The 26,553-nt window shown below is 42.0% G+C and overlaps 4 protein-coding genes across 5 annotated transcripts; all 4 read left to right on the plus strand.

Annotated features, from left to right (window-relative positions):
• The first annotated feature begins 133 nt into the window (after window positions 1-133).
• On the plus strand, window positions 134-2,505 carry Srg2 (Sting-regulated gene 2). Its single transcript, XM_017140549.3, has 3 exons — window positions 134-469; window positions 1,132-1,304; window positions 1,372-2,505. The coding sequence occupies exons 1-3, from the start codon at window positions 187-189 to the stop codon at window positions 2,503-2,505; spliced, it is 1,590 nt and encodes a 529-aa protein (XP_016996038.3). The 5' UTR covers window positions 134-186.
• Window positions 2,506-3,870: 1,365 nt separating this feature from the next.
• On the plus strand, window positions 3,871-5,877 carry LOC108056670 (solute carrier family 2, facilitated glucose transporter member 4). The gene is made up of 3 exons (XM_017140550.3): window positions 3,871-4,319; window positions 4,441-4,613; window positions 4,679-5,877. Exons 1-3 carry the CDS (start codon window positions 3,950-3,952, stop codon window positions 5,810-5,812), a joined length of 1,677 nt encoding a protein of 558 aa, XP_016996039.2. The 5' UTR covers window positions 3,871-3,949; the 3' UTR covers window positions 5,813-5,877.
• Window positions 5,878-5,945: 68 nt separating this feature from the next.
• LOC108056650 (solute carrier family 2, facilitated glucose transporter member 8) lies at window positions 5,946-8,755 on the plus strand. Its single transcript, XM_017140520.3, has 3 exons — window positions 5,946-6,497; window positions 7,305-7,480; window positions 7,538-8,755. Exons 1-3 carry the CDS (start codon window positions 6,314-6,316, stop codon window positions 8,666-8,668), a joined length of 1,491 nt encoding a protein of 496 aa, XP_016996009.3. The 5' UTR covers window positions 5,946-6,313; the 3' UTR covers window positions 8,669-8,755.
• Window positions 8,756-9,478: 723 nt separating this feature from the next.
• Window positions 9,479-12,318, plus strand: LOC108056651 (uncharacterized). Of its 2 annotated transcripts, XM_017140521.3 has the most exons (4): window positions 9,479-9,671; window positions 9,740-9,999; window positions 10,067-10,248; window positions 10,748-12,317. In XM_017140521.3, the coding sequence occupies exons 2-4, from the start codon at window positions 9,906-9,908 to the stop codon at window positions 11,927-11,929; spliced, it is 1,458 nt and encodes a 485-aa protein (XP_016996010.2). In that variant the 5' UTR covers window positions 9,479-9,671; window positions 9,740-9,905; the 3' UTR covers window positions 11,930-12,317. The 2 variants fall into 2 exon arrangements, with proteins under 2 accessions (XP_016996010.2, XP_070071850.1); XM_070215749.1 differs by lacking the exons at window positions 9,479-9,671; window positions 9,740-9,999; window positions 10,067-10,248 and adding an exon at window positions 10,469-10,573 and having other exon boundaries at window positions 10,748-12,318.
• The last annotated feature ends 14,235 nt before the right edge of the window (window positions 12,319-26,553 follow it).

Consider the following 26,553-nt stretch of genomic DNA (forward strand, 5'->3'; position numbering starts at 1 on the left):
TATCGGGAACTTATGTACTATGTTTTGCACCCGCCCCCCAGTGATAAGAGTTTGTTATCAGCTCGGCCAGGCTCCATGACGGCAGACATAAATATCATTTGGCCAGCTGCCGTATTAGCCAGTTTCAAATCGACCTCAAACGGAGCAGGTTGTCTTCGTGCGGAGTGAAATAAATCGCGATCGGCCATGCAGAACGACAAGTTTGCTCCACCGCCGTTGGGCATGCAAAACGACAAGTACCCACCGCCAATGGGTTTCACCTCGGCCCCACCACAGCCAGGATACCCGCAGCCAGGATATCCACAGCCAGGATACCCGGCTTACACCACACCGGCGGAGAACTACGGAGGTCCTCCGCCACCACCACCGCAACCACCGAGGGATCCACCCACCAGAGTGGATCCACCACGAGATGGATGCTTCAGGCGCAACCAAAAAAACAAACCACAAGCCAATGCTGTAGGCGCAGGTGAGTTCGGTTTTGTGATCCATCAAGTTACTCGCCCACCAAACAGTTGACAAGGGTGATAATCTAATCTTCTCCGAAAAAAATACAGTCTATTCCTGGAAACAAAGAAGATTATCAACAGTGACGCAATTTATTGCGTACCAAAATCGTATTTTATTTCTTTTCTGATACCCCAACGATTTTATTTACTAAAATAAAAACAATGTAAAATTAAGTCAACAAAATATAATCACAATTCCGAAAAGTATAAAAAGTTTCGGCTCAGTTAAGAAACGACGGAAACGGCTTATAATAATATGGTTAAAATTCCAATCTGAACCTTTATTTACTTGTTATATAAAGTAAACTATATTCAGCTGAAAAGTTATGTTATATTTATATTTGATAAATAATGTAGATTAGAAAAATCATTTTGTACATATTTTTATTACATAATAAATAATAGAAAAAATTACCTTAAAAAATACTCAAAGCACTAGGGTTTGGGTAGTTTTTTCGGGAATAAAAGGATAGGAACATTTTATTAGGTAAAAATTACATTATTTTTAGTAATTTTCGTTTTAAATTTTTGTTTTGGGCGACTTTTTGGTGAAAGTTAAAAGAAAACAGTTTACTCAATTATTCTTTACTAATTTTAAACTTTACTTTTTTTCGACTTTCAGCTGGCCTAATCTTCATCTCAGGAGGCATGAACATTGCGTGGTCGGTTGGCTTCCGAGGCGTGAGCTACTACCAATTTACCAAGCACAACTTTGTAGCCTGGTTCATTGGCGCCATTATTGGAGCGTTTATTAGCACCCTGCTCACTAACAAGGTGGCCAAAAAATATGTCCTGGTAAGTCAACACTAACTGTAAATAATTTAACATCCCCTATTTAACATTGATTCTTCCTTCCACTTAGCAATTTTCCTCTGTTCTGGTTGCCATCGGTGGACTGATCATCGCCTGCACCCACAATAATGGACCCGGAACGGTGGCCGCTTGCTATTTGGATGGCATAGCCAACGGTTTGATATTCGCCCCTTTTATGGCCCTGGCAGGAGAGGTTTCAGTGCCTTACATGAGAGGCCTGGTCACGTCCAATTTGGAGCAACTTTTGTTTGGCGTCGGTTTCCTGCTACAGATCGTCTATGTCACCTCGTGGACGTATTCCAGCTACCCATCCTACAACGATTTCACGGCCGAAAACATGAAGGGTGTGCTGAGCACCATCTATGGCTTTTTGGCCCTCATTTTCGGCTCCCTTATGACCATCGAATCGCCAGTTCTGATGCTGGCCAATAACGATGAGCAGGGAGCCATTGACGCACTGCGTCGCCTGCAGAAGCCCGCCGTTCTGACCGAGGAAACCTACGATCTGCTGGCGGAGCACAAGCGCTACTTAGCCGTCAACAAGGACATGTCGAGGGGTCAGGCCCTTGGCCAGGGCTTCTCCACCTTCGTCCGAATCGCCTTCCTGCGAGTCCTGAATGCGATGAGCCTTTCCAGCTTTGTGGCTACCACTATGGCCATTTCCATCTACGCCTCGCACGGATTGAGTAGCGCCAATGCCTGGTACATAGGATTCGCCCTGTGCCGTTGGTTGGGAACCCTCATCCCGTCCTTCTGCATGGAGTCCCTGGGCCGAAAGAAGCCCACTGTTTTCGGGCTCATCGTGAGCTGCATTTTGTCCTTCGTCGTGGGCTCCCAGTACAGTTGGTACACCTACATGAACGGAGTGAGCGTCTTGCTGATGGCCTTCGAGTTCTTTGCGGGAATGGCCTTCTCGGCCACCTCGTCGTACCTCTCGGAGGCATATCCCATGGGAGTTAAGCAGTTCTTCATTGCCCTCACCTTCGGCACCGAAATGTTTGTCTTCCTTATCATCAATGTGTGCGACTACAATTTGATGCAGGGATACAACTACTTCTACATCATGGGCGGCATGTATCTGGCGGGCTTTATTCTGGCACTCATTTCCCTGCCGGAAACGAAGATGATGACCCTGCGAGGTGCCCAGGAACTGTTCAGCCGATTCCTCAACGTTCGGTTCTAGTGAATAGCACTGTACTATACAACACTAAATGTATTTCACAATAAATTATATTTATTTTAAACGGTCAATACTTGCTCTTCTTGTTGGGGAAAACCCCTCCAGTGGGAAGAACACTATAAGAGATACCTAATTAGGCCTATGACTCAACGGTCCATTGGAACTTTTTGAAAGTGTATTTAAGATTAAATATTACAAACTATTTTTGCACCAGTTACTCCTAGTTAAAGCAAACGTATTTTTTTCCGACATCGTGGAAAAGTAAATCCCAAATCCGGAATGTCACAACTCGTTTTTCTCGCAATTTAATTCCAAATCGGATGGTATTCAAACCTAAAGCTTTTCATTTTTACCATTTCCGGAAAAACAATAAATCGAAACTTTTTGTGATTGTTGGTTTACCTAGCTAGCTGCCCAAAACAATGTGTCTTTTAGCTGTTCGCAAACTTTGTCCAAAATTTATTGAAAACGACAAAAATTTCTAAAAACATCATCTCTTTTTTAAGTCCGTAAATCTGTCTGGGCATTATATTCTATGATTTGTTTTGAAATGAAAACTAAGTTTTAAGGACCTTGCACGGGCCCACCGCTAGGTGGCGCTATTCATATGCCAATAAAGGCAAATTTGCTTTGAAATTGGTCAACAGAGCAACAACGACAGCTCTTTAAATTTTTCCCAATTTTATTCAGCTAAGTCAGACAGGATTATAAAGGAAGACGGTTTTCAGCTGCACTTTTAAAAGTAACTAGATATTCACTTTCATTTAAAATAAAACTACTCAATAACTTTCATGTACAAACAGCTTTGGCGCCTCAATATTTTTCATGTTAAGTCATAAAGTTTTACAACTATCATAAATAAAGTTATTATCAATACTACCGTTTGATAAGGCAATGATAAATTTTAGAAAATATTAGGTGGGAAGGCCCTTTGAAACGTGATTCCATTATCGCCCATATCTATCAGCTTAAGTGATGAAATAGAAGTAACAGCTGCAGAGACGGGGAAGCACTTTGTTTAGTATAATCTCATATACTAATCAACTTTAAAAGCAACCAAATCTATGGGTGGTACCCAGTGGCGGATCCAGGATTTTTTTGTGGGGGGTAATATCAGAACAATTTTTTTGTTGCATACCAAAATTTCTTTCATTTTTCACCCGAGTGGGGGGTGATATATCACCCATATCACCCCCCGTGGACCCGCGCATGGTAGTTCCTTTTGGGGGTCAGTTTCACGGTAATGCTTCGATAAGAAGTCCAGGCATTATCGTTTGCCATTTGCAGCTTATCAATAACGAGTGCCGATAAGCCCTATAAAAGCACTCAATTATCATTTCGGTCCCATGCCAAATTGGCTAAAAACAATTGGCACTACCATTCCGTCAACCAGTTCCCAATACGCAATTGTCAGGGACAGTTGCACGAAAACGAAAGTCCCAACGAAATGAAGAACGACAAGTTTGCAGAGCCGGAGGCACCGCCAATGGGCTTTGCAACTGCACCACCACAGCAGGGATATCCGCAGCCAGGATATCCGCAGCCAGGATATTCGCAGCCAGGATATAATCAGGCAGGATATCCGCAGCCAGGGCAGCCCTGGGGTCCCCCGCCCCCACAGCCAGGATTTTCGGGATATCCGCCACCACCTCAGCACGGCTATCCCCCACAGTACTACGGAGCACCACCTAGCTATGGAGCACCACCGCCACAGGTACCTCCCCACCCACCCATGCAAACCACCACGGTGGTGGTGAATGGCGGATGGTACAGTCGCAATCAGAAGAACAAGCCACAATCGAATGCTGTTGGCGCAGGTGAGTCACGGTTCAATGTACAATCTAGATTAATATAATTGGACCCTATCTAGTAGATAGTATCTACAATATATAGAATAATATTTTACCAACTAAACACTTAACTTTTTTCCCTCTCTAGCGGGTCTTATTTTTGTCTCTGGTGGAATGAATATTGCGTGGTGCGTTGGTTTCCATGGGCCACTCTGGTATAGAACCAGCAATCATAACTACTTGGCCTGGTTCATCGGTGGCATCATAGGAGCGCTGCTCAGCTGTTTGATGACCAACAAGGTGGCCAAGAAGCATGTTCTGGTGGGTAAAAAATATTATAGATGAAATATAGATTAAAAACAACAATTAAATAATTTTTTAAACAGATCTTCAGTTCGATGCTGGTGATGATCGGTGGCATTGTGATTGCCAGCACCCGAAACAATGGCTCTGCCCAATTGGCGGGTTCCTATCTGGATGGAATAGCCAATGGATTGGTATTTGCTCCTTTTATGGCTTTGGCCGGCGAGGTCTCCGTATCCTATATAAGAGGTTTGGTGGCGGCCAGCATTGAGCAGCTGTGCTTCGGCCTGGGAATCTTCCTGCAGATCGTTTACGTCACCTCGTGGAACACCTCTGGGATTTACAACTACAACTCCTTCTCGGCGGAGAACATGAAGGGTGTGCTTAGCGCAATCTATGGGCTTTTGGCCCTGATTATTGGCTCTCTGCTGTGCATTGAATCGCCGGTGATTATGCTGGCCAAGAATAACGACGAACAGGGGGCCATCGATGCCCTGCGAAGACTGCAGAGGCCCTACATTTTGACCAATGAAACCTTCGAGCAGCTGGCGGAGCACAAGAGGTACTTGGCCCAGAACAAGGAGCTCTCGAAGTGCCAGAGCATCGCACAGGCTCTGCCCACCTTCCTTCGATTGGTCTTCCTGCGTGGCCTGAATGCCATGAGCATCTCCAGCTTCGTCCGCATCAGCCTTATGTATACGATTCAATCGCAATATATAGCCGGATCTGTGAGCTGGATCATTGGATTCGGCGTCTGTCGCTGGATGGGCAACTTTGTAGCCACCTTCTGCATGGAGTCGGCTGGTCGCAAGAAGACTACCGTACTGGGACTCCTCGCGTGCAGCGTTTTTGCCTGTGTGGTGGCAGGCCAATATAACATATACAATCGAGCATCCGGCAATGCCAGTATGTTGCTGACCTTTCAACTGATGGCGGGACTCGCCTTCACGGCCACTTCGCCTTACCTCGCGGAGGCCTATCCCCTGGGAGTCAAGCAGCACTTTGTCGCCTTCACCTTCATCGCCGAGATGCTCGTCTTCATTGTGCTGGGACTGATCTCATGGAACCCTCTTGCCGGAGCCGATTACTTCTGGGTCATGGGAGGACTCTACCTGTTCGGCTTCTTCTTCACCATTCTCTTCTTGCCGGAGACCAGAAGAACGACTTTGCGAGAAGCTCAGGACAAGTTCAGCAGGTTCTTCAGCCCGCACTTTTAGGCAACAGGCAATATGTTATGTGTTAGTCAGACCAAAGATAATAAATATTTATAGCTAATCAAGCACTCCGGGCGTTGTATTTCCCAATCGTATTTCAGCCGGTGATAACCCACATCGTCACTAAAGTGTTGGACAATGGAAAACCATTTAGTTTCTTACTGCTAATTTATAGAAAGAGAATTCTACTAACTAAAAAGAGAGTGAAAAACAATTATCAAAAGGTGAAGGCTGGTTACCTGCCAAGGTACACAAACAAACGCGGGACAAAACACATGCTTGGTTCTCAGGTTCTCGGGCATACATATGCCAACAAATCGTGATAGGGAAAATCGGGCTCTAAGAGATAGCGAACACAGAAATATCTAAGCACCTACTTATCAATCAATACCCGATAAGATTAGTTCAGCGCCGATAGCTAAACCTGTTCAACACGCTCACCTACAAGAACCGAAAAACCGAGGACGTGTAGTCTTCTCCGCGAGTTCGGCCACAAAGGGTCCAATGAACAGCGATCGACCATCTCCAGACGACGGTTTCCATGTCGTCCCCATCCACAGTGACTCGGATAACCACATCCACCGCAACTCGGATCGCCAGCGGGAGCTGATCCTCCAGAACTCCCAGACGAGTCCCTGTTGCAACCGGGATCTCCGCAATCAGCCGCAGGCAAATGCAGTGGGAGCTGGTAAGAATCAGATTTAGAATCTAGAAAACACAAGAAAATCATTAATGATTAGGTCTATCAAAAGATGCATTATAAGAAGGTTAAATGCTTTACAGAAATCTCTCCCAACCATATTCGGTTGAAATTCTCATGTAGATCTGTATAAACATCTTAGAAAGAGATTTCTGTGGTACCCCCATTATTCCTCTTATAATATTTGTTGTTAGGAATAAATATCTTTTTATCTATCTACAAAAATAAACATTTATGTTGATCAATAGTTATTTGGAAGTAATACATCATTACCTATCCATAACAATCACTATTAATCTATCTATGTGGGCGATGAATACGCGTCATATTATTTTGGATAAGTGGAATTCCCAGTCAGAAATGATTCATTTCATGTGTCAGTAATATTTATTACGCCGAATTTGGTTTTATCACAGCGGAATCCTGTCAATAAATGTCATACAAATATTATTTGTTTATTAACACATTATTTGCATACTTTTTATTATCTAATGTAGATTAGATTACGCACACATACATGAGAAAGAGCTTTAAAATCTCTTTTCTACCTAGTACTATTATTATTATGAATTAAATACAATTTAGAGAAGTGGTATATTTTTGCTTTTTAAATTTATTTGTACTTAATGAAGCGAAAAATAATACAGCAGTTTAAAATGCCAGTCAAGTTGTCAACAGAAATCTTATCTTTTAAGCAGGTATTTCAAGCGTTTCCTTTTATTGAGCAGATAACGGTATTTGTTTGCTGCACTTAATATTTTTTAAATATATTAATAAAATCTATTTACCCTACAGCTGCCCTGATCTTCCTGTCCGGTGGCCTTCACATTGCCTGGAGCATTGGTTTTGACTCTGTTTTTGCAGAACTGGAAGTTACTAACCATGTTCGGATCTGCTGGTTTATAGCTGCCATTATTGGGGCTCTATTGGGTGGATTCTTCAGTAGATGGTTCCCCTACAAAGTACTAATGGTGAGATAATAAACTGTAAATAAACAAATCCATTTTTAACAAGATTTTCACCCCTAGGAATTCTGTTCCCTGCTCACTCTCACCGGCGGAATAGTGATGGCTGTGAATGGACTGGATCTCGATGCCCTGCTGGCGGGGAGGTATTTGAATGGACTGGCCAACGGTCTGGCCATTGCACCCACCTTGGCGATGGCCGGTGAGCTGTCGGTGTTCTACAAAAGGGGCACCCACACCTCGGCGGCGGAACAGTGGCCCACAACGATTGGAATCTTCGTGCAGATCGTGTGCAGCAAGAGTTGGGATCCGCAGAGTGAGTTCACGGAGGAGCAGTTTCAGGGCGCGATGAGTGGAGTTCTGGGCGGCATAGCCCTGCTGCTGGCCTTCCTGCTGTCCATCGAATCGCCGGTGGATCTGCTGGAGCAGGGCGACGAACAGGGGGCCATCCAGGCGCTGAGCAGGCTGCAAAGACCACGGGCCGTGACGGCCGAGACCTACGATCAGGTGAGGGATCATCGCACCTACCTGCAGCACCACAGATCCCTCGGCTGGCGACAGGCCCTCCCCGCCCTCCTTAGACTCTCGGTTATGAGGGCTCTCTATGCCCTTAGTCTGAGTATGGTGGTGGCCTTCACATTGGCCTGGACGAGCACAGCGGTCTACGGCGAGAGTTCGGGGCCCTATGTGCTCTTCGGCTTCCTGCGACTCGTCTTCAGCTGCTCGGGGGCCTTCGCTTTGGACTCCCTGGGCCGGAAGATTCCCCTGCTCCTGGGACTCGTAATCTCCGGAGGTCTGTGCTTTGGACTGGCCAGCCGATTCACGGGCAGCTTGCTGCTCACTTTGTCGGACAGTCGAATGGCCCTGTGGCTGCTGCTCATCTTCCAACTGTTCGCCGGCCTGGCCTTCGCCCCCGGCTCATCGTATCTCTCGGAGGCCTTTCCGCGTCGCCTCAAGAGGACCTGCATTGCCCTCTGCTACGCCACGGAGATGCTGGTCCAGCTGCTCGTCTGCCAGGTAGATCTCAGTGCGTTTGGCAGTGACGCCGGCTACGTGGCCCTCTACTTCTTCAGCCTGGGCGGCCTCCTTCTCGCAGGATTCCTCTTCTGCGTTTGGTATATGCCCGAGACGAAGGACACCACCCTGCTGCAAGCTCAATTTAAGTTCCAGGAATTCGTCATTCCGCCCGCCTGAAAGTAGGCAACTCGAAAGGAAACTAAAGACTAGCCAACAACCCCGTAGAAAATAGCTAACAAATAAATCTGAAATCTTTAAAACAAACCATGCTTGTTTATCGCCGCCTTATCGGTGCTAAAGTGACTGGCCAGATTTGGCTGTTCGAGTATTTGCTGCACTCCTTTGTGCCGATCACCGTGAAGAGCTAATGGTTATTAGATTCAGGGGAACACCGAGGCATATAATTGTCAGATAAGACCGGCGTGCTAAAAGGCTTATGGCCAAACGGCAATTAAGTCGGTTCCCATACATCTTTGATAAGATTTGGGGCCCATAAAGGTTTGCTGGACTTTATATGTTCCTCCAAAAATAATTTAAAATGTGAACTAGTTTTGGGTTTAATTAGAATTTTGGAAATGCCATAAAATTTTTACCATTTTTACAATGAGATTATTTTAGGAATTTATGAGTTTTTTTTAATTTTTATGTCAATCAGTTCTGGGTGATTTTTGCTACTGACCGTTTTTTAGGAAGCCTTTTATATTGGTTAAGATAATTATTGTTTGATAAGTTGTTGTAGCAATTTAAGTTCATTTGTTCTGAATTTAAGTTCTGTAATTTTAGCTGTTTATTATTTATTGATTTTTTTTACACTGAACCAATTTTAACCCATAAGAAGTTAACTGTTGTGCCCATCACTATCAAACCCACTTTCATTTCCGACGTCAATAAACTGTACAGTGCAAAGTGTCCACTGTGGCCCGTAACTTTACTCGCACTATATACACACATGTGATTTTTCACCTTCGTATGTATTCAAATTTAATTAATTTATTTATATCCACTAATCAGGCCGATAAGTGGGCTGACAGAAAGTGTTCTGCCCGTGCTTATCTTATCGGTCTGCTGGCCATTTCGAGGCGCTCGCTCAATAACCGCTCGATGCTCCTCCGTTTATCAAACGGCGTCCGAACAGTCGGCTAACTTGATTCGCCGCGTTCACGAGTTGGCCGTCCGACAGGTGTGAAATTTACTATATAGCCAAATATCGGCGACACAAAGTGCAAAAATAATGACAAACTCGAGTAGACAAACAAGACAGCAGCAGCGGTTCCAATGAAAAGAGTGCCAAGTAAACAGTCAACAAATCAATTTGACAAATAATTGAAAACGGAAACGTCGCAACGATTCTGAAGTCCGTGGATTTTAACTGCGTTACGCAGTGTTTCCAGTGATTATAAATTAAAGCCCAAAAATGCCGATGTTACCAACGATTGAGGAGGAGGGCAAGCTGTCCTGGCTTCGCGTCATGTGGAAGTATCGCCTTCAATTTCAGTCCATGGCCTCGGGTAATAATAATCAAAGGAACCCATGGAGGATCTTCAGTTTTTAACCCCATTTCTGTGTGTCCCACAGCTTCGATTGTCTTCGTGGGCTGTGGAATGCGTTTGGCCTGGTCAATCTTTGATACGCCCGCCGGAAAGTTCCTCAATAACAATAATACGCACAACCTGATGATGAGCTGGTTCATCGGAGCTGCCCTGGGCGCCCTTTTGGCCGCACTTTTTGTACAAAGGGTCACCAAAAATGTGGCATATGTAAGTGATTTTATGGCTCGCCATTTATTATTTTATAATTATTATTTTAACCTACTGTGTGCAAAACTCCCACCCATCTTTGCCCTTTTTCATGCCACCAATAATTGACTCTGCAGGCATAAGCACTCGGCCATTATCAATCCAATAAACTGATAAGGCGATCGCGTTTAACCTGCATTGGCCATTAAGTGGCGATAGGAAACTGGGCGGTAAGCGAGGGCTGATCGATTGGTTCCTGGGATTTTCCAAGTGGAATTTGTATTACACAAAAAGGCAATTATTATAAATGGTTTTCCAGAAATAGTTGGGGTGATAAGCCGAAAAGGTTAGAAATTGAGAATGACGTATTTAAATGCTAAATAAAAAAATTATGATGATTATTATCTTATAATTTTTTTATATATTAAAATATTTTTAGAATTATACTAAACTTATTTTAAAACTAAACTCGATTTATAACCTCTCTAAAATCTTCTAAAATTTCTGCTTTATTTTACAGACCTCCAGTGGCTTTCTGATGATCATGGCCGGCATTCTGAATATAGTTCTGCCCCAACATTTCCTGGCCGCCTGCTACAGTAGCGTGAGTGTAGGTGCCGCCTATGGGCTTACCCAGGTTCAGGCTCTGGTCACAGGATCCGAGGTGGCCCACAAGTCCATCCGAGGGATGCTGCTCAGCTGCGAGAAGGTCTTCCTGTGGCTGGGCGTCTGCGTGCAAGTGTTCTACACGCGTGTTTGGCGCAATCTGAGGCCCCTGGACTCGCAGGGCTACGAGTTGCACATCGATCAGTTGCACGGAATTGGGATGGCTGGCCTGGGAGTGGCAGCTGTTATCCTGGCACTGGCCCACCGACTGGAGTCGCCACTGCTGCTGTTGCACCAGGAACGAGACATGGCAGTGGGGGATACCCTCAAGGCGCTACATGGACAGTCCACCACCGAGTTGGTGAGATTGAGGGAGGACTGCCGACAGCTGCATAGTGCTCGGGATTGGGAGCGATTCGTGGAGGAGCCGGAGGAATCTGCCTCGGTGGCAGGCTGGAGGATCTGGGCCCGCCGACTCCTGCCCTTCGTGAAGGTCCTGCTGCTCCGGTGCTTTGCCACCCTGGCCGTGTCCTTGAGCTACAACCGTGCCTTTGTGGTGGTCAGCTGGCATGGCCTCGAATGCGATATGAGCTGCATGTACTGGCTGGCATTTGCCGGTCTCGGAGGTAGCATCCTGGGAGCCTTCATTGTGGATCGGCAGGGTCGCAGGAAGCTCTGCTCCCTCTCCCTCTTCTTCGCCGGCATTGTGATTGTGATGGTGGGTGGCGTCTTCGAGCATCTGGAGTCCGTGAAGAGATCCTTCTACGACATAAATCTACTGGCCATTGCATTACTAATGCTTCTATTCGAGATAATAGTGGCTGGAGGCGTGGCCGTACCCGCCCTTATATACACAGCCGAGGCGTTTAGTATCGCCCACAAGGCCAGATGTTTGGCTGGGATCCTGATCCTGGAGCAACTGCTGCAGTTGGGCCTTCTGCTGGCCACCTTCGAGCACTACATCACCGTCTCTGTGTTCTTTTTCACGATCGGCAGTCTCAGCTTTATAGTCGGTCTCATGGTATTCATGCTCATGCCGGAGACCAGACAACTGACACTCTACGAGTGCCTGCTCAAGTTCAAGAAAGTTCCTTAAGGCCTCGCCGTATCTCTAAGTGCCCAGTATCTGTTATCTGTAGCTATCTGTTATCTATTTTTACGTACTCCATATTCTATTCGTGTGCATATCATTATCAATTGTATACGGTATACCTTCTCCTAACGATTTCATTTTGCCATTCTGGCAACCTCATAATTTAAGTGATTATATAAGCAAAATACCCTTATATCTATAGCTAAAGATCAATTCAAATAATTTGGGCTTGATTCATATGAGTTGCTCTCGTTATATACGAATTTCTTATATATTTTCTTAATAAGAAACTATTCAATAACTATTTACTGTAAAAATAAATACAAAAAATGTATTTATGTGAAGCAAAATCAGCTTTGCAATTAAAAAATTTCTGTAACTTTGCACTGCATTTAAAATATACCTAATAAAAAAAAATGTTTGTGCTTGCACATAAATGGTATAATTTCAAACATTTGAGGCTTGTTTTGAGGACGCATCTTAAGGTCTCTTTAATTAATATAACAACAAAAAAATACAAATAAATAAACAATTAAAATAAATTTAATTATATAAAAAATAGTAATCAACGTGGCTATATAACAAAATAATCTTTCTTATTTTAAAAATATTAATTTATCAATATTAAATATTTAAAAATTGTAATATTCAAAAAGTTTCAAACGATTATAGAATGAAACCAGTTTACATTCATACTTAATTCCATGTAAAAACACTCCAACCGTTTACAAAAAAGCTTTTAAAATATTTTACCATGGCCTGTATTATAACGGTTCAATGCAGCGCTAAAGCTTTCACTTTCCTCTAACTGTTTTTCCAAGCTTTTCCACCATAAACTCTCATAAACTGTTACCACTATTGGCTTTCCAGAGCTTTTCCTGGAAGCCATACTGAAAACAACCTTTCTGCGGTCTATGTAAACAAAGTGTTTTTACGATTATGCTACCCTTGCCGGCTAGTGAAAGCTCCTCGGCTCATTCATAAAGGTTCCTGGTGCTCCGCCCTGCCCTTCCACGCATCCTGGCACTTTTCTGAATTTAATGCGGATTTTAGAGCGGAATAAGGACGAAAAAAGAGAGCAAAATCGAGTTGATTAATATGGCGTGTGATGAATATGCATTGGCCACCAAAAAGCCGAAAGGGAAATGCGAACCAGCTCCCCAGCTGGCTATCTAATGATGTGGAAAATTCACTGGGCTCCTCCTTACTTCTTTTTTGCAGATACCAGATACTTTTACTACTTATCGATATGCAATTTTTGTGTTCCACATTCCGCTTAGCCAGACAAAAGCACTTTGGGATGCCAGGGCCCAGAAGTGGTTGCTTTGCCGTCCTGTAGCTTGTGTTCCATTTAATGTTTGGAGATGGGCTTGTTTGATCATGTGGATGTCTGTGTGTGGCCAGTTGCTGCGGTTGCTTTGTTACTCAATTGTATCTGGCCGCAATTAGCAATTCTGGCCAACACTTGCCAGCCATTCAATAACATGCGGTCGACAACCAAACTCGAGGCTCTGGTCCAATCGAATCCCGTTTAAAGTTATTTAATTTTTAATTGAGTTAATTAGTGGCAGTACAATTTCTTTGTTTATGCAGCAGCAACAGCAATGGCAAAAAAAAAGTCAAAGCAAATAACAAACAGAAATACAGAGAGAATTCTGTAGCGCTATTTCTCTTAAATTGCCTTAAAATCATTCCACCAATACATTTTTAATAAAAATTATAAACAGTTAAAAAAAATTAAATTAAATATATTCATTCAAACATAACATATTTAATATTTTTTGAAATTATTCCCCATTTTATTTTCCCTTACCTATTTATTACCATGTTACCAGATGGATAATACAAAATAAACTATTGGTTTATAGTTCTTAATTTTTTTTGCTGATACAATAGTCTTGATTCAATGAAGAAAAATAATATATAAAGAAATAATATTTTTAAAAGTTTTCTTTCTGTCTTCTAAATATTTTTAAAGCCAAAGACTTCTGATTTAATTGTGGTTTTTTCTCCAAGTGAAAGTTATGGCCCGCTTTGTTGGTAAAAGTTCCCAGGGCTTTACTGTGGTCCGAAAACTATTTTAAACTTTAGGGCTCGCCAATTAGGGCCAGAATACGAGACAATTATGGCTTTTGTAAAAAATTCACTAAAATTCCAAACAATTTAAGGTAGATATTATATTGCAGTATAATGCTCAAAAGGCAGCTTACTATTTACTGCTTGCAGAAAGTAAACCTTGTCCACCTGAAATAACTCGCCTTATCCCTAAAAGTTTCCCGTATCTCTCGCTTTCAGTGCAAACAGAATAAACTATGGCAGCCGGAGAAACGCTCAAAGTAAAGAACTGCAAACAAACCAAAAATCATGGAAAAATAGGAGCAAAGCAAAGAGAAACATGGCTAACATTTTCACCAGAAGTGCGGCTCATATGAGGTCCCTTTGGAGCGGGCTTAATGCGTTGCTGTTGCCCTTGTTTCAATTAACTGAAATTGAAAACGACAATCGTAAACATTAACAGCAATGGGATTCCCCGCTGAGCAACAGGAACAACAATCGCAATGCAAATCGCTGTGGTGCAGCAGAGAAAACACGTCGACGGCCAGAAGTCAAGGAAAACCGCTTTCCTCATTTCCACACTCCCGCAAGCCAAAAGAAAACAGGTTAAGAAGAAGAGGGGTTTGGCTGGCGGGCATCGTAAATGAAAAAAGCAAACAAACGTAAAATTTTATTTGTGCGCAATTTTCTATAAATTTTCATCGATTGCCATTGGGATATTGGCGACATTTGCGTTTGGCATTTTGCTGCGTCCTTCAGCAGCGTATATATATATATATTCGTGGGATCCTGGTGGCTGGTGGCTCCTTCGACTGCCATAACTTCAGCTGCACTTGGAATTATGTTTTGCCGCACACGAAATTGAAAAGTACATATACTATATGTATTACAAGTTTCCAATCAACAGCGAATGAAGTTGCCATAATGGCAAATAAATTATGTTCTGCTCTCCGCAGGAAAAGTGAAAAGAGAAGGAGAAGGAAAAGGAAACGGAAACCCGGTAAGCAGCCATTGCTGGCATCAAATTAATGTCTCAGCACGCCGCAAAATGGCCGACGTGGCGAAATTTATGACGCCGAAAGACAACTCTAAAGTGGCCAAGTGGCCAAGTGGTTTGGCCACCCACTCCGCTGCGGTGTGACAATAAAACGGAGTCAAATGGCCATAAAAACGAGGGCTGCCATCGAGGGTCTCAAAATCCAAAAACCACAAAGAAATGGCCCATACATAAGCATATAAAAGCGAAATAATAAATAAGACCGTAAATTCCTCAGAGGGGAAAAGCGGAAAAGGGTAAAGGGTTTGGCCGATCATAAACAGACAAAGTGCGAGCCATTCAATAAGCCAACTTCTCCAATCACTTGGCCGCAGGCAAAACTGGGTGAAAACTTTAAGCTGCACTTCGGCAATCGGAAGATCAGCATTTGGGGAAATTTCAAAAGTTGACAAATTAATTGGAAATTAAAACGAGCAACTGACACGCATGTTTCTCTGTGTGTCTGGCCTGTCAGAAAGTAAATTGACACGTTTTCATTTCATTTGTTGCCGTCCTGGAGTTTTGGCCTTTGAGTTCTGTGCCGAAAATAAACGCCGCCCAGCTAAACTTTTCCCTAACAAGCCTGCAAAGTTTTGCTCGCCCTTCCGACAGCAACTTTTCCTTTAAACGAGGAGCAGGCTTCCCGAAAAAGTTGATCAAAAATTAAAGAAGGGACTACTGCCGTGCAGATTGACTGCTGCGCCACACAGAGCGCATTAAATTTAATTAGCTCACATAAATCCCGCTTCGAGGTCTGGCCGAGATTCGGATTTGGCTTTGGATTTGGCCTGGGGATCCTGCACAGGGCACACAGGACTCACTCGAGCTGACATTTTTAATGCAAACGAGGGAGGAGCAGGGAACGGGGAAAATGAAGTCTACGGTTTTTCCTCTTTTTCCAGGGCTTTCATGACTTATGCAAGTTTTGACGACAGGTGCACGCGTCTGCAACTCTGCTATTTGTGTGTGCCTTCGTGTTAAATCAACTGTCGCTTCCTCTCGGCAAAGTTTGTCCTGCGAGGACAGGACATTCAGGAGCAGAGCCAGTGGAATTCAAGTTATGATAGCTGCATGCGTTTCAACAATTTACTTAACAGCTAACTGCGCTGAAAGTGTCACAGGGGCGAATAAATCGGAGAAGCGTGAGAAAGTGCGGCAAATGGAGCAGGAAGTTGAGCTTACTTATTTTTAAGCTCGTTGAAATGACTGAGAAAATAATGCAATTTCATAGAGCATTCAAAAAAATTAAGAAATTATTTAAAGCTTTGGTTGGGAAAAAAGAAATGCAGTGTCCAAATATATTCCCTATTGGAAGCCACAGAAAAGCCGGAGATTTTTTCAGCTCAGTCGAATGGGCAAAAAATCCGCCACAAACGGCCTCGTCAGCCATTTTTTTGCGCAATTTAATATTGAACTTTAAGCTCGGCTCACGATTGTTTTGCTTTCGTTGGGCGTCTGCGACTGTTGCTAATTAAATTCTCCTTTTTCCCAGATTATTAACGCATCCAATGGAGCAGCGGCGGCTGTCCCTTTTGTTGTTTGTTGGCGAGTGTCATTTATGCCATGCAATTAACGCCATTAAAAATCGCCGAGCGCTAATTAAGTGCGGCATGTATTTATGCATTTTGCATGAGTGACTTGTGCATTATTTATGGCTGATTTTTCAATATTTTTGTTTACCAGTTGTGCTTGCGGTCGAATGGATCGATTCAATCAGAGCCTTTGTGAGCGCCTTTGGAAATCATTTTGCTTCACAGGGAGCCAGGGAGGATGGGAGCGGGCAAGCACGAAACAGTTCACTTCCGTTTTGTTCAGCAAAGTTCCGTAGCCAAGCCCCCTGCCACGCCCCCAATCCCGATCGCCGCCCCGCCTCGCCCCCCGCGAAACGAGGTTGCGGAAGTCCTGATAATGTCTGCCACCCGGCCATTGACAACCGTTGCAAATGCAACCTGCAACCTGCCTCAAAACAGTTTGCTTGCTATAATAGCACACTTGAGAAAAGTAATTTAGTAGCTCTTGAATTTCATCTTCAATAAAAAAATAGCAACGTTTTTAAAATCAAATATTAATTTTATTAAAATTAAGTATAAAAGAAAATTACATAAAATCATTTACATACATGGGTTTAAAAATAACACAAATTTTACATTTATAGTTTTCTATGAGTAACTTAAAGAATTAATGGCTTAAATTTATAAAAAATTTGCTCTCTAAGAATAAATAAATATTTTTTTGAGTTAAATATTTCTTATTTATTTTCTTAAAATGATTTTTCCAGTGCAGCGGCAACAGCTCCGTGTCTTCTCACCGTTATTTGACTTAGCTGACAGCGGAAACGTCGCTTCCAGTGGGGTTTTCCACCTGCTCGCTTTTCCTTTCCCCTTCCCACCATCCGCTTTGCTCAGTGTAGTTCTATGCTGTTTACAAAATAAGCGAAAGCTGTGCCAATAAGCCTCAACGTCGCCTGCACTTAATTTATTTGCAACAAAAGGGTGCAGAAACTTTTACGCAAGTGCAACTTTGCTTTACGTCCTTTTTTTGTTCGCAACCCCTGCCATTCTCACTTCTCTTGGCCCATTTGTCTCGTTCTCTTTTTTTTTTTGGCTGCATCCACATCAGTTGGCTTGTTTTCGACACAGACACCCACGTATATATGTCCTGGCTTACGAACGCGAATTTGGCGACCGCAAACACGAGAACAGGAAGTGGGGTGAACCGATGTCGGGCGAGGAAGTGTCAGGAGTCCTTCGCAGGATCTGACAGATTTTTACGCGTTATAGCTGCAAAATGAAGGCATTTGCATATCAGCGGCTCCATCAGAGCGGCACACTTGAAAAACATCAATGATTTTCGAATCGTCCCCACCTGTTGTGAATGCCCCATTTTGGGCAACCGTCGGGGGGAGAGAGATTCCCGTAGGCAGGGTTTGCCCAAGCATTTCGGGAAAGGAAATGTAATCAAATGAAATGTGTCACCAGCACTCTCGCTCACTTTCAGATTCAAATGCAGACAAACGCTCAAAGAGACTGGCAAAAAGCCTGGTCTAATTTTGCATAGAAATCACCAGCAACAAATAATCAAATGCAAATATGTATTCAGGAATCAATTTGAGAGCAATCAGTGAGGGGATAAAATATATGCTGTTCTGGCTGAGCAAAACCTCTTGGTGTGGTAACTCAACAGAAAAAATAATTTTAAAGGATTCTCTTAAAATTTAAATTCGTAGCAATACGTTCTAAAATATTTTAGAAGTATTCATATTTTGGATAAATAACCAAAAGAGATTTTTTAATTTTGACGAATTATAATTACTTTACTTTTAAAAGAATTTGTTAAAAGTTGAATTTTTTTTCATTTACTTATCAAGTCTGCTCATTTTAAGTGATTTTAAAATTCCAATGACTATCTTTTTTTTTGATGTTTTAATTAGCTATTCTTATCAACTGTTTAATATATCCAAGGGCTTCTCTTAATATTTCCTATAGAAGTTAAGTTCCCAATGATTTTAGTGGCCAAGCAGATTCACTAAATTATTGATGCGGTTGCCCCAGTTAAGTTTGGAATTCTCCCCAAGAAGCCAATCTATTTCGATCTCACAACATTTATCTGACCGACTTGTCACTGACTTCTGCCGGCGAATCGGAAGCTCAGTGGGGCAGCTCGAAATTAGCACCTAAAATGTCCTTAAGTGAATTGAATGAAACTGATTTATGGTCGCACTCAATGCAAATGTGCGGACCCCAAGGGGCTATCTATTCGTCTCAGGGCCAGTATCTCTATCCAGCCATCTATCTAGCCAGTTAGTTGTTTGTTTATGCAGCCTACAAATACACAAATGCTATGGAGGAGGAGGAGGGGGTTTGGGAGCAGAGCATAGGAGTCTGCTTAAGCAGGCGTGTGAAAATCGACCATTAGCAATGCCATATATTCTCCGCCCAGCTATGATATAACTTCCAGCCCGCACAACGCACATCTGGGGCGGTGTGTGTGATAATTGGTGTAAATGCCACATAGCTGAATCGGGGCCACCGGCAGCTCCGACTTGGACTCGGATTCGGAATCAGAATCGGAATCGAAATCGCAGTCGGGTGTTTAATATGCAGCTGCATAACTTATGGCGCTGCCAGCCATTAATTTGAGTGTGGAGTGTGTTTATGTGTGTGTCCGGAGGAATGGTGCAGAAATCGTTGCATAGCCACAGGCGCACGTGCGTGACCCACCTCGCCACATATATATTTTATTTTAATTTGTTCAACAAATGAAAGTTTGCCGCCTTCGTCTTCGGCGTCATCACGATCGCTTCATTTGCCTCATTCAATCTGGCACACGTTCCGCAGCTCCAATATATATACGTTCTATATATATTGAGAGCGGGACGCAAAATCACAATGGCCGAATGTGTTGGCCAGGCCGAAACAATATGCAAACAATTTTTACCGTTACATGACCGAAATACACAAAATGTCTACGGTCGAAAGAGCGACAAACGGACAGACGCACTTATGGTCACGTGCGATTATAAGTATGTACGAAATGTATTTCAATTTGCATTGGGAAAAAAATATCGCAGACTTTGGCGATAAGGATAAAAAAATATTTTAATGACTCAGCTTCGGGCTTTCAAATAACAAATAAATTATATGAATATAAAAATTAGGATTATAAAATAAATTGCTAGCATTATTTACGATCTACGCTAATGCTAGTGTTTTAGGATTTTCGATAAAAGATAATTTAAGTTGCAATTTAGCTTTTCTATTAGTTTATGTTTTATACGATTAAAGACGATTAAAATATTTATTAATTAGTTTAAAGTTAGCACAACATTTTCAACATGGTAATTTATAGCCAAAGGTAATAAATTGCTATCATTAAAATCAATCATATATAATTGATTGTTGGCAGATTAAATATTTAATGAAATTGAAATCGAAATGATTTAAATATTTCTCCAAGTATAAATGGGATATGTAAAAATGGCCACTGACCAGGACCCAAAAGAAGACGAAAAAGACTCCAGAAGGCGCTAAAGCAACAAAAACGAGGCGAAGAAAATTGCAAGAGGAAAGAATAAAAAGGGACACAAAAAGGTCGTGGCATGGCACTTTTCCAATATGCCAATAGATACAAGCCGAAGTACAGTGGGCTGTTGATGAAAAAAAAACTAGAAATAAATTCTGCCCTCAGGCAGGACTCCACTCCCCAGTCTTCACTGTATGTCCTTCACAGAAAAAAAACAGATTTGCTTTAATTTTATTAAAAATTGTCTCACTGCCAAAATCCTCGTGGTCAGCCAGCTAAAAGAAAGGACCGTGAGAATAGCCAAAATTAAAAATAGGAAACTGTTTTGCATTTTAATTAGTTTGTCATTGCGGGCAAGTTTTTCCCGCTTTTCTTGGCAACGAACTCGTGTCCTCGCTTTTGGCCCGCTTCTAACCCTTTTTTATTGGTCATGTCTCGGGAGTTGATCGACGTTTTTTCCTTTCCCGAACAAAGAAGGCGTAAGCCCCAAACTGGAAGTTGTCCGTCATCCTGATGTTGGTCGTGACACCAATAAGTGGCATGAGTGTGGGAGTCCAGGAGTGTGAGTGAGTGTGTTTGTGTGTTTAGGTGGCTGGCCTTTTTGGCCTGATTGATGATGTCCCTGGGAAATGGCCAAACAATGCGAAATCCATAAGTTGACAAGACAATTATTTTGCAGCCCGCTGCGTTTCCTTCTGCACAAATCAGACGGGACTCGGTCATTTCAATTCAAATTGAGATTTAATCTAGGAGTGGCCACGATTGGCTTCCTCGGCATAATAGAGATATAATCGAATTATCGCAATTTGATGGAAATTATTGAGCTGCAACATATTGACCATTGAGTAAGTACGATTTTCTTAAAGGTAATTGAAGAAACTATTGTGAAATGAAAGTAGCACTAATTAGAAACTCATCGGGGGTCATTATTCAATATAATTAAATGAAATCCAACTCAAAGGAAATTAGTCATATGTGACTGCAGTGGCGAGATTTGATTGTGAGAGCTTTATATGGCTTTATGTTCATTTTTCTCTAATAAAATATTTGTGATATTTATTTTAATATCAATCGACTAAGCAGTAAAACATATACACACACGACTTTATCCTGTTAAACTTTTTTAAATAAAGGAATATCAAACCTACGATTCAACATGTGGGAGTGAATAAGCGCCATCTGGCGTTATTTCAAAATAACTTGCATGTTCCAAATGTAAACGTGTATGTGTCAAGGTAAAGCTGGCTGCGGTAAAATGTTACTGTTAAAAAATTATATAGTTGTTTAAATGTGAAAAAGTTTATAAACCAAACACTATGCGTTTGTATTTTCTATCTCGTAAACTGAATTCTTGACATTCAAGTATTTAAAAGCGGTATAACGTCATACTAACAGAAAAACAAGGAATGCTGCAGTCGAGTGCCTCGACCATAAGATACCCGTCACTCTCTTAATTCATTTGAAAATAAATATACCTTCTATTAAAGGTGAAGGAATATTGTTGTTTACATTCCTATCTACCTTACATTTTACATTTTACAATTGTATCTACTCACAGGCCAAGTGCTTGAAATCTACGGGCAGTTTCCTTACTTGATCATAACTTATTAACTAATAGTCCTATTTAAAATATATTTGAGCAAAAAAAAACTTTTTTAATGGTGTCATAAGTGTGGGCGGGGATCAAACTCCTGGGGTATAAAAGGGTATAAAAATAAATGTTTAACGGATGTTCGTATTTCTTGACAAATATTGACAGCTGTGGAACTTGAGTCTTCTTTATTGGCTTTTTATTGCATACCCATTCTCTCCAGTTTGAGTAAAACTACTTACGTCTTGTACACGAATACTCCCAAACCAGTAGGCTGTTTCCGAACCTCGTGTCAGTGCATCCGGCGGCAGATGCAGGATGTGCGGATGCCACGATGGCAGGCAGGAAGTCCATGTCCGCTCGAGTCAACACGGCGGTGCTATCGCTGATCCTGCAAGTGGTGGGATTCGAGGCTCATGTCGTGTCAACGGCGCCGCCTTCAATTGAAGACGTCGGCGAGTGGCACTCGGGCGGGCATTGAAATCTTGCTGGCTGGCTGGAGGCATGAGTGGAGTAAGCCCACTTAACGCTAAGTGCAGTTGATTGCTGCTGAAGGCGGGCAAATATGCCATAAGTTCATACATAGTTCATAGTTCATAGTTCTAGTAGTCATATCCCCGAGCTCAGGGCCTTAAGTCTTATTTAGTGAGCGTGGGAGCGGTGCAGAGCCTCGTCATTTATCATGCCCCGTCTCGCATATCTCGTATCATGGCTATATCGCTCGTCTGACAACAATAACCACTCGAGAGGCAAACAAAGTCGCCTGCAAGCCAAACACTTACTGTTTTGTATACCTTCTCTACAACGGAGGTCAAAGTAATATCGTAAAGGAAAATATATATTTTAGAAATGTATTAAATAATATTTTTTTTGGAATTTACCGGAAATAAATAATACAATTTTTATCCACTTAGCCAATAAAATAAGAGTAATAAATTGTTTTTTTTTTGTAAAATCTTTCCAATCTAAAAAAATATATTTCTGTGTACCATAAAATATTATACACTGTATAATTTATTTAATACATTTTAAACATTTTCTTTGACCGCTGCTGTTTTGCTAGACCAACACATTTGCCGATATTATTGCTAGAAAGTGTGAGTTCGAGCTAAGTTATATTGTCCAACGATTTTTGCAGGACATGCTCTACTAACCAAAAAGGATTACTGAGGCAGCGAGTACATATTTTCTGGCGTATAAAGTTAGGGCGACCTTTGGCCCCGGCCATTATGCTGTTTTATTAATGTAATGCACGAAGAGTGTTTGCAAATATTTGCCCCATCTGTCCATGTCGATTCATAAATTATGGAAACATTGCATTTATCGCTGCTTCAAGTGTCGCGCTGCATGTAAAATATGCATTTATTGATATCACGCATACGCCGTGTGCTCCATTAGAAGCCAGCGGTTCGATTCATTTCGATTCGGCGTGCGGTGTGCGCCAAAATGCTTTCATAATATTGGCGATAATTTGTACAAATTATAGTTGCAATTGCAAGTGGCATCCCCATCCCCAAACCCCATCCTTTCCCCAGAGAATGAAGCTGTGCGCAATTGTTGGCGGAATTTATTTCCATTGTCGACCTAGTGAAAACAATTATCGGGGAATGGAGTGCAAATATGCAAACAGAAATATTTCGGTTAAATTCTCGATGGTCCTCAGTCCGTTTCAGTTCCCATTCTTGTTACCTCCCCCTGTTTGCAATTTTCTCGCCATTCTCCAAAATTTCTGCTTTGTTAGCCCACAAAGTCCGCAAAAGTGGCCGGCATTAAATGAGATTGGCCAATAAGTGTGCCAGTGGCGTGCTCACACTTTACTCTTTCCCAGCACCCCTGCCACGCCCCCCACTTCGCACCGCCCTCCAATGCACCGCAGCATTGTTGAATTTTCGGTTTGGCTGCAAAGTGATTTACGCAATTAAAATAATTTCATTCAAATGGTCTATAATTCAACTGGCATTTCATGCGGTTGCTGTAGCGGCCAGTTTATGCCCGACCACAGTAGGCGTGACCACGCCCTCGCGAAGCAAACACCCGTTGACACTGAACGCCCCTCGAAAAATAATGGTACGTTAGCCATTTTATGTGCCCTGGAATTGTTCGTAATCAGGACGTAGATAAAGATTTTTCAAATTTTCACAATGTTTATATGGAACAACATTTCTTTATTAGTTCATTTATGTGCATTTTAAAGTGTAAATTTCACTGATTTTATTCATTTAATGATATTCTCAAAACTTGCCTTCCTTTTGGGAAATTAAAGATTAAGTAGTAAAAACTCTTAGTTTTGGATTTTTTACACAATATTTATTGTTTAAAATTAAAATAAAAAAAAAATAATAATAAATCTGTTCTTATTTCTGAATTAAATTCTATAACCCTTTTTGTTCCTTCACAAAGAGCTTTAAAAATAAAGTATAAGATTATCCCTCTAAACATAAAAATCAGAAAGACCCTAAATACGAATTAAAAATTAAACCTGAATTAAGTCTACAAATTATAATTCCGATGAAAAATAACCCTTAAGTGTTCTTGAGAAATCGTCTGCTCTTTTTATTAATTCCCCTTTACACTTTGCAAGTTGATTTCTCAGAAGTACTACACAAAACAAGCAAAAATAGGCCAGCGAAGGCGTTGGATTTCCTGGAAACGCGGTTATTTATTGGCCGATACTTCCCGGTATAAAATACTTCCATTCAATGTGCAACTGTCATTTGAGGATTACATGTATAGTATGTTGATGGCATCCAAAATTTCTATCAAATTAGCGTGGGAATGCTGGCAAGGAATGCGGTCAAACGCGTGTGTGCAAAATGTTTTGTCATATGCGAAAATGTGAAAGCGAAAACTGAGGTCTGTGGCGCCCGGGAGCCTGTTTAAAACTGATTTCGCCGCACCCCATGCTGGGCCCGAATCATTATCTGGCCAAAACCCCTGGCTATTCCGCCTGTTCCTGTGGCTGTGGCCCGGGCAACAAATGTTTCTAATGCCTGCCATTAAGGAGAATCTATCAGGCGAAATTACATGCCCATGTCCGGGTTTTCGGGCCTATTCCAGCCGAGATCCAGCCAACAACAGCTTGGCACTGCGGTTGCTTAGGCAACCAGAAATTTGCATAAGCAGCGCGCATCAATTTGGACTCAAGTGAGCGTATAAATATTTTTATGCCAACGCAGTCACCGAAATGGCCTTAAAATCAGACACCATCATGTTTTGGGGTCCCACTGCATTTGGCCGAGCTGCGAAATATTTTGGTTGCCTGCGGTCGAAAGGCGGCCGCAGCGTCGCATTATTGTTATTATTATTTTGAATTCAAGCGCCGACATGCATGCGGATAAGCTGGGATTTGTGGCACAATTTAATAGAATTACAGCTGCATTCCGGCGCTGCGCAGCTGCCCATCGGGAAATAGTTAATTAATGAGCTCGCCCGGAATACACCTACTCTTCGCTTTCGATTGCGGTTTTGCTGGATTGCCGGGCTGTCAGAAGTTCAGGGCTCAACGGCATGCCAAATTTAGACCATTTTTAATTAGTTGAATTTTAATTAAAAGCTTTCCAGTCCCAACAGAAGATACATGTCAAAATTAAATTTAAGAAATAACTTACCTCCATTTTACAAAGCTATAAATACCTAAAAAAAATCAAGAAAGAGGCTAGGTATTTATTTTTTATAGAACGAAAAACGAATAAAAATAGCTTCAAAATCCGAAATTCCTTGATGAATAAATGAATGCCATGGCTTTGCTGCATAAGCAACCACATACTTTTTAAATACTTTCAGAATAGCTCGGGCGTGAGCTCTATTTGTTTTCTCCTACGTGAATTGAGCTGAAAGTAATTAGAAAGGGAAGAATGTCCTGTGTTATTGTAACACATCAGGAGGACAACAAATGTAAATTGTTTTGAGTTGCTCACATGCGCACATACTTACACACTTACACCCGCAGCACCCACATCACCCACAAACACAGTGTCCTTTTTGGAATCATCCTACTCCTTTCGCCCGGGAGCAATCTGCTCGGTGTGCATAAGCTTCGTACTTCGGCTGTCCATGGCTGTTCTATGGCCTCTCCTTTTCCTTGTTTTAAGCCTTTTCGATTTATTTGCTGACCCAGTTTTCAACGCCTGCCATCCTGCCATCCTGCCGTCCTACCATCCTGGCCGATGTGCTGTCTATAATCCAGCGATTACATGTGACACACGCATACGTTGCAGCTTATTTTTCATTTCTTCGACTGCCGCTGGAGGATGCAGCCAGCTGTTGGGGATCCCTTGTAGTTTGCATAAATAATTGAGCAGCAGTGCCTTTAACACGGCTAAGCCCCCGAATGAAAACGCCGTGGATGGGTTAATTTTTAAATAAAAAATTTTAATCGTATCCTTTTTGCCTTTCGATTTTCTCCTGCTGTTTGTTGTTTTACAATACTGTGGCGACAATCATTGCACAAAAGACAAACAACAACAAACTGTGTTTTTACTCATTGTCCTGGGCTGTTGTTTGCCTTTTGTTATCGTTGCTATTTGTTTATTATTGTAATGTTTTGCTATGTTTCTTTACGTTGTCATATTTATGTTATGCTTTCACTAGTTTGCCATTTAGTTTAATTTCAACAGTTAAAAGTAGTTCGTTTTACACAGTTCGATTGCTTTATTACAACTATTTAACTATGTCGTTAGTAAACACATAGTATGTACGATTACTCGACTAATGCATAATTCTAGAGTTTCACTAATTAACTTTAATATACAGGAATTACTTAGCTGATGGCCTACGAGTAAATATATGTATGTAGATTTATGTGATGCGCCTTAACGGTTTATGGCAAATGCTTGTGGGCTTATGGCATTAGCACTCCGTTGAGCTAGAATTTCAAATTGGCTGGCATATGTTCGTACTCATACTTAAACTTTGTATTATATA

Source organism: Drosophila takahashii, chromosome 3L (assembly GCF_030179915.1).
Source record: "Drosophila takahashii strain IR98-3 E-12201 chromosome 3L, DtakHiC1v2, whole genome shotgun sequence".
Taxonomy (NCBI): Eukaryota; Metazoa; Arthropoda; class Insecta; order Diptera; family Drosophilidae; genus Drosophila; species Drosophila takahashii.